We start from the raw sequence: 11,602 nt of genomic DNA, 5'->3' as shown, positions 1-11,602 counted from the left end.
GAGCACTGCGATTTAAAATTTGGTTAAAAATATGTATCTTTTTTAACAAATTAGCAAAACTTTATATAGTCTAGGCATAACATTAACTAAACGGAATTCAGGATGAGAATCTGTTAAATTGATTCTGGAGTCTATGCTATGTAGATGCATCTGTTACTGAAGAGTTTTAAAGTATTTAGTTTCCAACAGAATAGTGAATGATACAAAGGATTGTGGCAGAGAGATATTATCAAAATATTCTCTTTGGGAAAAAATATCTTCTTCAAATTTCCCCACAGCCACCAAGGTAAGACCTGTGAGCAATGATTCCTTGTTTCAACCAACAGATGTTGATGAAAGACAAGTGAAGCCATAACTAGAATGATCCACTGTTATCAGAGCAGATCTGGCAACCTTTCCGAACTTGGCAATGTAGGTCATTCTGCCTCCAATCAGATTTCGACGACGTACTTGGAACACCTGAATCTGTTTCCCTTCGTCTTTGTTCTTCCCACTCTCCAGTTCAGCAGTTGAGACTCAACACTTCTTACGGTGAGAGATTAACTTTAAGTAGGTAACTCTTTTTAATGTACAATATCCTCTTATTGTGTGTTATGTTCTTATTGAAGTAGTTTTACTTTCATATTCATTCGATGCTCATTATATCGCTTTCTATCTGCACTGTAATAAAGCTTCCTGGTTTACTGTGCTCCTTCACCTTTCACATTAAACACAATTTTACCTGATCGTCAAGCATCGAGGAAAAGAGAAAAGTATATCATATCAATGTTTTATTATTAATTCATGTGAGTTTTAATTGTAGGGTATTTGAAAATATTTTAATTACAGGTGAATCTGCACAACATAACTCCATTTAACATATATTCTCTTTTGGATTCTACTTATTTAACACTAAGCTTAAACTATCTAAAGTTTGATCATTTATTTAAAAATATATAGATTTTTAATTGCATCTTAAATCACATTTTTCCTGGCATAAAGAATTGAAAAGCTGGTAAATCTTTTTCTTGTGACTGTAGCTGGCAAGAATCCAGAAGAACTTTGTTCAAATTGCCACACCCTCACATTGCATTTTAGAGATTGTGATTATATCCTGGTGATTTAAGCGTGCAAGCCTGTGTTGACTTTTATTTTTGCATTTTGCGTTGTAACTTTCCCGTAGTTAACCCCTCTATACAAAGCCCCTAGAGATGCCCTCAGCTGGTATAGAACACAACATTTTGACCTCAGCATCTTTCCGCCTTGGCAGCCAAAGGTGAAAGGTTTCTGCTCCCAATCGAGCGACTGCTGCTGGAAAGTGGAGGCATAGAGAGTCCACAGCTAAATTTTCAGAACACGTGCAAGGGCTGGGATCAGAGGCGACTGGCAAAGAAGAATAATCCCACCAGCCAGCTGTGCCAGACCCTCACCTCCACCACACCCCCCCCCCCGGGTCATTTGGTGGCACGGGGCTTGGCAGGGCGACCAGAGGTGGCAGGGGGCAGATCAGGCTCATTAAGAGTCCAACTGAGGGCAATTAAAAAAAAGGCCAACTGGAATTTTCCAGTCAACAGGCAGCAGGGACCCAGTTGAGGTCCTGGAGGAGGGCACCCAACAACAGGAGACCAATTCTCCAGGCAGGCTTAGGGGCCCTCCATGTCTTCTGAAGTGCAAGAGCAGCCACAGACTGACCAGTAGACTGGCTCCCCCCTCACATCTGCCCCCACACTTGGTGGCCAGGCAGCGGAATCTATTTTTTAATTACAGATTTTAAAAAGTTGTAGAGAGGAGGCCTCCACTTGAAAGCACCCTCTCACTTACTTACCTTCCATTACAGCTCCTCTCAAACTGGAAGGCCTCTGATTGGCCTTCCAGCTTCCATAGCCCACCAACCATCCTTAACTGGGACCAATTAATGAGGTTTTTTTTCAATTGGTTCATGGGATGTGGGTGTCGCTGGCTGGGCCAGTGTTTATTGCCCATCCCTAATTGCCCTTGAGAAGGTGGTGGTGAGCTGCCTTTTTGAACCGCTGCCGTCCATGTGGGGTAGGTACACCCATAGTGCTGTTTGGAAGTGAGTTCCAGGTTTTGACCCAGCGATACATTTCCAAGTCAGGATGGTGTGTGGCTTGGTGGTGATGCTCCCATGTGCCTGCTGCCATTGCCCGAGTATCTGAATGAGTCACTGTTTCCCCCAAGGAAACATTTCTGACTTCGATTTCCCAGCACCGGGGTGAAAATCCAGCCCACTGCATAGAGGAAGGCCATTTGGCCCATTTTGCCTGTGGCAGCCCTCTGAAGGAACTCTTTCTCCATAAGCTGCCAAATTTATCCTTTTCAAGTATTTATCTCATTCCCTTTTGAAAATTATTATTGAATTTGCTTGCACTATCTTTTCAGGCAGCACATTCCAGATCACAACAACTCAATGATTAAAAAAAATTTTCCTCATCTCCCCGCTGTTTTTTTTGCCAATTATTTTAAACCTGTATTCTCTGGTTATTGGTCCTCAAGCCAACGGAGGTAGATTCCCCCTGTCTGTTCTATTGAAACCTCTCATCATTTTAAATACCTTCATGTCACGCCAAGAGAGGCTTGAACTCAACTGTGAACGTGTTCATGGTGACCGGCTTGCCAACAATCATTGTCTCGGTTCATAGGTGCAAAATGCCTGCTTGGGCAGAGTACCTGAGTGGAGCCATTATCTCTGGAATTTAACCCCAACGTGAGTCAGTGCTTCAGAAAAGAAAGGAGACTCACATGTATGTTGAACTTTCCACAACTGCAGGGCACCCCAAAGCACTTTAGACCTAATGAATTACTTTCCAAAGTGTTGTCACTGTTGTGATGTAGGAAACACAGCAGCCAATTTGTGCACAGCAAGATCCCACAAAGAGGAATATGACTGGGGATGTGGTGCCAAATTTTCAGGTGCAGGAGCTCCAAGCAGATGTGCTGGCCAAATAATTTCTAAATCTAGTATTATGTTGATTTCCTATGTATTAATCATTTGAGTCCCCAAACATCAATAAAACTCTGCTTTTTAAATGAAAAATATTAATGCCAGTAGGAATGTCATTTTGAACCATCTGGTATTTTGAATCATTAATCTTTAGCATAGCTAGAATTTCATTATGCAACAAGTTAATTATTTCATTCAAGCCTATTAACTGACTGGAGGATGAAATATAGAGGGACCATTGCTTTTCTTGATTTATATCAATAACCTAGACCTGGGTGTACAGACCACAATTTCAAAATTTGCAGTTGATGCAAGACTTGAAATTATTGTGAACTGTGAGGCGGATAATGACAGACTGGTGGAATGTGCAGACACATGGCTGATGAAATTTAATGTAGAGAAGTGTGAAGTGATACATTTGGTCAGAAGAATGAAGGGAGGTGACACAAAATAAAGTGTATAATTCTAAAGGAAATGTAGGAGCAGAGGGACCTGGGTGTATATGTGCATAAATCATTGAGGGTGACAGGGCAGGTTGTGAAAGCAGTTAATAAATCATATTGAATCCAGGGTTTTATAATTAGGGGCAACAGAGTACAAAAGCAAGTTAGTTATGAACCTTCATAAAACACTGGTTCAGCCTCAATGGGAAGGATGTGAAGGTTTTAGAAAGGGCGCAGAAAAGATTTATGAGAATGGTTCCAAGGATAAGAGACTTCATTTATGTGGATAGATTGGCAAAGCGGGGGCTGTTCTCCTTGGAGGAGAGAAGGTTGAGAGGAGATTTGTTAGACATGTTCAAAACCATGAGGGGTCTGGATAGAGTAAATGGGGAGAAACTGTTCCCATCAGCAGAAAGTCAAGAACCCTAAGGTAGTTAACAAAAGAACCAGAGCCAATATGAGGAAAATCTTCTTTATGCAACAAGTAGTTTGGATCTGGAATGCACTGCCCAAGCATGTGGTGGAGACAGATTCAACTGTGGTTTTCAAAAGGGAACTGGATAATTATCTAAAGGGAAAAGATTTTACAGGGTTACAGGGAAAAGGTGGAGGAATGGGATGAGCTGAGTTGCTGTTGCAGAGAACTGGCAGAGAGACAATGTGCTGAATAGCCTCTTGCACTGTAACCATTCTATGGTTCTAGTATAGATACATTCAAGGAACTTGATAAACACACGAGGAAGAAAGAAGCTGAAGGTTACCCTGATAGTGTGATCAAGAAGGATGGGAGGAGTTTTGTGTGGATCATAAACACCAAATATAGATGAGATGGGCCAAATGGCCTGTTCCTGTGCCGTAAATTCCATGTAAAGCTACCAGCAGGGAATTTGAATATCATAGTATGTTTCACATCTACAGGCCATCACAGCAAAGGAATTAATGTTCAATAGGCAAACGCAGGAGGGTGTTTGGGGATATTGATGCTACTTTATATCCCAGGAACCTTGAACTTCAAAGACCCTAAAATACCTGTTTATGAGTAAGCTGTGTGCAGGGAGTTGTAAGATCTGTATTTTTTGACAGACGGGGAAATGTGCAGGAAAGTTACTGCTATTGCTGCTGCTGCACAGTGACTCAAAATTAGTATGTACATATCAGAATTACTCTTCAGACAATTAACTAGATATCTGTACTACACATTGTACAATACCAACTTAAGCTATCAGTTGGTACACTTCCAGCCACAGCATGGGATGAACAAAGTGTACCACTTGTATACAGTTTCTCTTTCCAAAATGAGATATTCTCTGCCTGTGACCCATTTCACACTTAGAACAAGGAGACATCCAACTCGAATTATCACAACAGCTGAAGTGAAGAAGGTTGGTGCTGAATCCTCAACACCTTCCTGTTATCTGATTTTAAGTGCTCTATATAAGTTCACAAACACATTTTTGAAAGTTTTTTTATAATTTAAAATGCATGGTTTTGACCAATATCGCTCATAGTTTTGAAATAATTGGTGAATGTGGCTGATTAAACGTTTTTGGATTTTGTATGGAGGCGATGGAAATTCCAATCTAAATGTAACATTCTCTTTGAGATTGCTTCAAAGGTTATCAGAACTTGACTGTATAATACAACATGGATAGTGACAATGTTAACAAAGAAACAATACCTTTATAGGTAACACTTAGCCCATGTGACCTCCTGGATTAGTTTTGATTGCCTTGAGAAGCAGGGAAGGGGTTAGAGAGGAATTTTCTCCCTGATTGACACTGGGTGGGGTTTCTTTGCCTCTCTTGGGGGTTATATGGGGTTGGGGTGGGGGGAAGGGTCATGAGGACTCAAAACATCAATTGTGCTCTTCTCCACCGATGCTGCCAGACCTGCTGAGTTTTTCCAGGTATTTCTGTTTCTGTTTTTGTTTTGGATTTCCAGCATCCGCAGTTTTTTGTTTTTAGCAATGGTTTCTCTTTCTGTTCCTGTGCTGTTACCTCTGGATTCGCCCAAGGATCTATCCTTGGCCCGCTCCTATGTCGCTCCTCAGTGACACCAATGGAAAATGCATCAGTTTCCACCTGTACACTGATGACACCTAGCACTGCTTCAGCACCGCCTCTTCCAACACCGCTACACTCCCTAAATTGTCAGGTTACTTGCCTCTCATCCAGCGCTGAATGAGCAGAAATTTCATCCAACTAAATATCAGGAAGAAAGAAACCATCGTCTTCAGTCCCTGTCACAAGCTCCATTCCCAACCCACAGACCCCATCCTTCTCCCTGGAAACTGCCTGAAGTTGAACTAGATTGTTCACGAACTTAGTATCATTTGACCTTAAGCTGAGCTTCCTACCCCATCTCCTCTCCATCACTAAGACTGCCACAAGTTCCATAATATCAGTCAACTCCATCCCTGCCTCAGCTCATCTGTTTCTGAAATCTTCATCCTTGTCTTTGTTCCCTCTAGACTTGGCGAATCCAACACACTCCTAGCCGACCTCCCACATTCTACTCTGTGTAAATCTGACATCATCAAAAACTCTGCTGCACTTGTCCTAAGTCACACCAGGCCAAGTTTACCTATCACCCCAATGCTAGCTAACTAACATTGTCTCCTGAACTAACAATGTTATACAAACATACAAATTAGAAAGAGGAATAGGCCACTCAGCACCTCAAGCCTGCTTTGCCAATCAATAAGATCATGGCTGATCTGACGATAACCTCATCCCAACATTCCCACTTACCTCCTATAACCTTTCACACCCTTGCTTTTCTGCCTTAAAATATTCAAAGACTCTGCTTCCACTGCCATTTGAGGAAGAGAGTTCCAGAGACTCACGACCCTCTGAGAGAAAAAAATTCTCCTCATCTCTATCTTAAATACCCCTTATTTTTAAACAGTGACTCCTAGTTCTAGATTCTCCCAAAAGAGGAAACATCCTCTCTATACCCACCTTGTTAAGACCCCTCAGGATCTTATATGTTTCAGTCAAATCACCTGTTACTCTTCTAAGCTCCAGTGGATACAAGCCTAGCCTGACCAACCTTTCCTCATAAGGCAACCCATCCATTCCAAATATTAGCCTAGTAAATCTTCTCTGAACTGCTTCCAAAGCATTTACATCCTTCCTTAAATAAGGAGACCAATACTGTACACACTATTCCAGATGTGGTCTCACCAATGCCCTGTATAACTGAGGCACAACCTCCCTACTTTGTATTCAATTCCCCTTGCAATAAATAAGAACATTATATTAGCTTTCCTACTTACCTGCTGTACCTACATACTAATCTTTTGCGATACATGCGCTAGGGCACCCAAATCCCTCTGAATTTCAGAGCTCTGCAATCTCTTACCATTTAGATAATGAGCTTATTTTTATTTTTCCTGCCAAAATGAATAATTTCTCATTTTTTCACATTGTATTCCATTTGCCAGATCATTGCGCACTCACTGAATATATCTATATCCTTTTGTAGCCTCCTTATGCCCTCTTCACACCTTACTCCCCTACCTATCTTTGTGTCAGTAGCAAATTTAGCAACCATCTCATCTGTCCCTTCATCCAAGTCATTTATATAAATTGTAAAGAATTGAGGTCCCAGCTCTGATTCCTGTGGCACACCACTCATTACATCTTGCCAATCAGAAAAAATATTCTTTTATGCCTACCCCCTGTTTCCTGTTAGCTACTGAATCTTCTATCCATGCCAATATGTTACCCCCTACACCATAAGCTTTGATTTTTCACAGTAATCTTTGATGTGGTACCTGATCAAATGCCTTCTGGAAATCTAACTACAGTGCATCCATTGGTTCCCCTTTATCCACAGCATATGTTACTTCTTCAAAGAACTGGTTAAACATGATTTCCCTTTCACAAAACCATGTGGACTCTGCCTGATTACTTTGATTTTACCCAAGTGTCCTGCTTTAGCTTCTTTAATAATAGCTTCTAACATTTTCCCTATGACAGATGTTAATCTAACTGGCCTGTAGTTTCCTGCTTTCTGTCTCCCTCCCTTTCTGAATAAAGGAGTTACATGTGCTATTTTCCAATCTAATGGAACCTTCCCCAAATCTAGGGAATTTCGGAAAATTAAAACTAACGCATCAACCATGTCACTAGCCACTTCTTTTAAGACCTTAGGGTAAAGTCCATCAGAACCCGGGGATTTGTCAGCCAGCAGCTCCAACAATTTGCTCAATACCACTTCCCTGGTGATTGTAATTTTCTTGAGTTCCTCCATTCCTTCCTTTTCCTCATTTACAGCTATTTCTGACTTGTTACCTGGATCTTGGATAGTGAAGACTGATGCAAAATACCTGTTCAATTAATCTGCCCTCTCCTTATCTTCCATTATTAATTCCCCAGATTCAATTTCTATAGGATGAACACTTACTTTGTTAACTCTTCTTTTTTAAATATCTATAGAAACTCTTAATATCTGTCTTTATACTTCTAGCTAGCCTTCTTTCATACTCTAATCTTTCCTTCCTTATAAATCTTTTGGTCATTCTTTGCTTTTTAAAAAAATATTCTGTCTAATCTACTGACCTGCCACCCATCTTTGTGCAATTATATGTTTTTTCATTAAGTTTTATACTATCTTTAACTTTTTTAGTTAACCATGGATGGTGGGTACTCCCTTTGAAATTTTTCTTAATCATTGGAATGCATCTATTCCTTGTATTCTGAAATATCCCCTTAAATGTCTGCCACTGCATTTCTCTGGACCTAATCCTTAACCTCATTTGCCAGATCACTTTAATTAACTCTGTTTTCCTGCCCTCATAATTGCCCATTTTTAGGTTTAAGATACTAGTCTTAGACCCACTCTTTTCTCCCTCAAACTGAATGTAAAACTTAATCATATTATGATCACTGCTACCTATGGGTGCCTTCACTATGAAGTCATTAATTAATCCCACTTCATTGCACACTACTGGGTCTAGTATAGCCTGCTCTCTGCTTGGCACCAGAATATGCTGTTCTAAGAAACTATCCCAAAAACATTCTATGAATTCCTCAACTAGCTTATCTTTGCCCATCTGATTTTTCCAGTCTATATGTATAATAAAATCCTCCATGATTATTGCTGTACCTTTCTGACAAGCTCCCATTATTTCCTCCTTTATACCCTGTCCTACCATATGGTTACTGTTAGGGGACCTGTACAACCCTCCCACAAGTGACTTCTTGCCTTAATTTCATATTTCTCATCCTTGTTTTCAAATCCTTTTGTGGCCTGGCCCCTCCCTATCTCTGTATTCTCCTCCAGCCCCACAGCCCCCTGAGATCTCTGCACTTATCTAATTCTGACCTCTTGAACATTCCTGATTTCAATCACTCCACCATTGGTGGCTGCACCTTCAGTGGTGTGGACCCTGGCTCTGTAAACCTTTCCATGTCTCTACCTTCCTTCCTTCCTTTAAGATGCTCCTTAAAGCCTAACTCTTTGACCAAGTCCTTGGCCCTTTTACCTTCTTATGTGCCTCGCTATCTAATTTTGCATTATAATGCTCCTTTAAAGCACTTTGGGCTGTTTTATTGTGTCAAGGGAATTTATATATATAAGTAGCTGTTGTTTTTGACTGTAGGGTATGTCAGTACATGGATGTGTTAAATAGTGTTTGAATAATGGGAGTACAGGTAAGATATTTGGGTGAAGAAAGATATACGATGTAGTATGGATGAATTGGACTATTATTATTTGGAGGAAAGTATTTAGGACATTTAATAGGAAAAAGTTTGCAACTGTAGTCTATCATATTTGGATAGAAGGACTTTTGCGTGCAATAGTAGGTCTGGACAGGAGAAGTGGAGAGTCATTGGATGATCTGAAGTTCTGAAATGGTTAAGTATTACAGTATGTTTGAAGAATCCCTCTATCCTGTATGGATGGAGGAATTTCTATGGTGACGTTTAGCTGAAAAATGTTGCATGTTGTGTAAAGGGCGGGGGTGCTGCATATAGCTAGGTATTAGGGTTCATAACATTACCTAGAATGGACGGTATAGAAACAGCCATTCGGCCCAACTAGTCCATGCTGGTGTTCATGCTCCACACGAGCCTCCTCCCCCCCCCCCTTCCTTCTTCTAAACTGATCCTCCTATTTCTTTCTCCCTCGTGTGTTTATCTAGATTCCTCTTAAGTGTACCCATGCTATTCAGCTCAACGATTCCATGTGGTAGTGAGTTCCCCGTTCTCACTCCTCTCTGCATGAAGAACATTCTCTTGTTTAGGCTTGGGGGGGGGGGTGCGGGGGGAGGGGTGGTCTTGGTAGCGGAACAAAATTTGGAGAGGAGGGATACACTTGGTGTGTTGCAGGACATTCAGAAGGACAGGGATTGCTGGTAAATGATGCAGTTTTGTTAGGGGAATCACTATCTGTAGAGCTTTAAATAGCTGGAGAGACTCGTGCATGTGAAAGGACGTTTGGACATAAGACCCATGTTGTACAGGGAGCTGGAAGGCAGCAGCACCGCTGCATGCAGACAGAAAGCATGCTGGTGAGGTCTAACATTTTGGGATTGAGGGTGTCCGGTGTTTTATGTTGATACATCCTGTGCTGATGAGGGTTGAATGCAGAGTGTGCTGTACAGGGTGTGCCTTGGTACAGCCACTTCCGTGATTGCTGCGTTGCGTTCAGGGGAAATTATTACTGGCAATTGATGGAGCTGTCTGGCGTTTGTTGGAGGGTCCATCGTCTCGGGTTACATGCCGCTAAACTGATTTGAGCCGGGTCAGTGTTGGGATTGGTTTGATTTGGGGTGTCGAGAATAGTCTGTGTGTGGTGTCTGGGGTTGGAGAAAAATCTCTGCGGGATTGCAATATTCGTGTGGGGTTCCTGATACTCTCAGCATTCTTGGGGGGCGGGGGGGGACAAAAACACAAGCGAAACATTAACTCGGCTGCTCTGTCCACTGACAACTACCTACTCGACCTGCGGCATGTCCCCAGCGTCTCCTGCCTTGGGTCCTTGGACTGGTAGCGCTGAGCGCTGTCCACCCTCTGTGGTCCTGAAAGTGGGGCTTTGTCTGTGCGCTGTCCTTGCTGCTCACCACATCGAGCTTTTAACACCAGTAAACTCCCACGGCTCGAACCAGTTGTGGAATGTGCTCCCGACATCATCCGGATGACAAACAATCCGATGTATACAACGTTCAAATTAAAGGGCAGTGACTTTGTAAATAACATACCACTGCCAATAAACAGGTGGGAAAATGCCATTGGATTAATGGCTGTGGGTGGATAGGAGCATTAATAATCCAAGGAAGGGCAAAAAAAAGGGGGTATTGTGAAAAGATGAACTGAGGTTAGTGATATTAGTTTAAAATGTGCGTGGAGCTTAGAACCTACGGAATCAGACAGGATGGGCAAATAATAAAGGTTTCTCTGATGTGGTATATGTGAGTGTTTTGTCGAGGGAAATGCGTGACATTCTGTGCCAGTGCTGCCTGATTTAGCTCAGGAATGCGCTCACTGCGGCATTTTCAATACGCACGCTGCTGTAATCGGCCTTGCGCTCACTCCAACTGCCTCTAGATTCACATCACGTCCCTTCTGCTCTCAATCCTCCTGCTGCCATTCTCCCCGCAGGTTCCTGGGACTCGCTCTGAAAATGGCCAGCACTTTCTCTCGGGTCTTGACCAACAGGAAGACCAGCGGCATCCTCACGCTGGTGGGAGCAAGCTCTCTGGCGGCCGGGTTCCTGCTCACCAGGGAGCACGTGAAAGCGGGGAGCGAGCAGAGGAAGCTGTACCCCGCCAGGTAAGAGCCACATAAAAACCACTGCATCATCTCAACAGCCGGGGCGGGCTGGAGCGGAGTTAGATAACAAACAGCCCAGCTTGCAATGGAATGAATACATCGATCATTTCAGAATCAGCTCAACATGTTTATTGGTAAAATAATTTACTCTCGGTCGGTATCTGATTATTAGACAGCTGAGTGGTGCTGCTTGCCCAGTTTATATCGTTGCGGGCTCTCTATGTTAAATCATCGACTTAAGTTAAACGGGTGACCCCAAGGTCAACCGAATAATACAGCAGCCTTGCCTGTGCCGCACAGCCACCCCCTCCCCCACCATTTACCCCGGCTCTGCACACACACACCCTCCAGATTCCACCCTGGCAAACAGCCAGGGCCTTCGTCTAATCCCATAAACGAAAACTTTTATCTCATCCGAGACAGTAAGCCGGGGTTGG

General features: G+C 42.5%; 1 protein-coding gene across 5 annotated transcripts in view; it reads left to right on the top strand.

The window, feature by feature from the left end:
• The first annotated feature begins 452 nt into the window (after positions 1 to 452).
• The window catches only part of LOC121272052 (creatine kinase U-type, mitochondrial-like), a 32,516-nt gene continuing 21,366 nt past the window's right edge, over positions 453 to 11,602 (top strand). The window contains exons 1-2 of one of the 5 annotated variants that reach the window (XM_041178454.1): positions 453 to 531; positions 10,995 to 11,165. In XM_041178454.1, coding sequence (XP_041034388.1) covers positions 11,017 to 11,165 — 149 coding nt within the window. In that variant the 5' untranslated portion in view covers positions 453 to 531; positions 10,995 to 11,016. Of the gene's footprint in view, positions 550 to 9,886; positions 9,905 to 10,007; positions 10,138 to 10,670; positions 10,711 to 10,994; positions 11,166 to 11,602 lie in introns of those variants that run through there. The other 4 variants (XM_041178453.1, XM_041178456.1, XM_041178455.1 and 1 more) reach the window with 4 other exon arrangements.

This window comes from Carcharodon carcharias, chromosome 32, assembly GCF_017639515.1.
Source record: "Carcharodon carcharias isolate sCarCar2 chromosome 32, sCarCar2.pri, whole genome shotgun sequence".
Classification (NCBI taxonomy): Eukaryota; Metazoa; Chordata; class Chondrichthyes; order Lamniformes; family Lamnidae; genus Carcharodon; species Carcharodon carcharias.
This window is presented reverse-complemented; position numbering and strand designations above follow the sequence as displayed.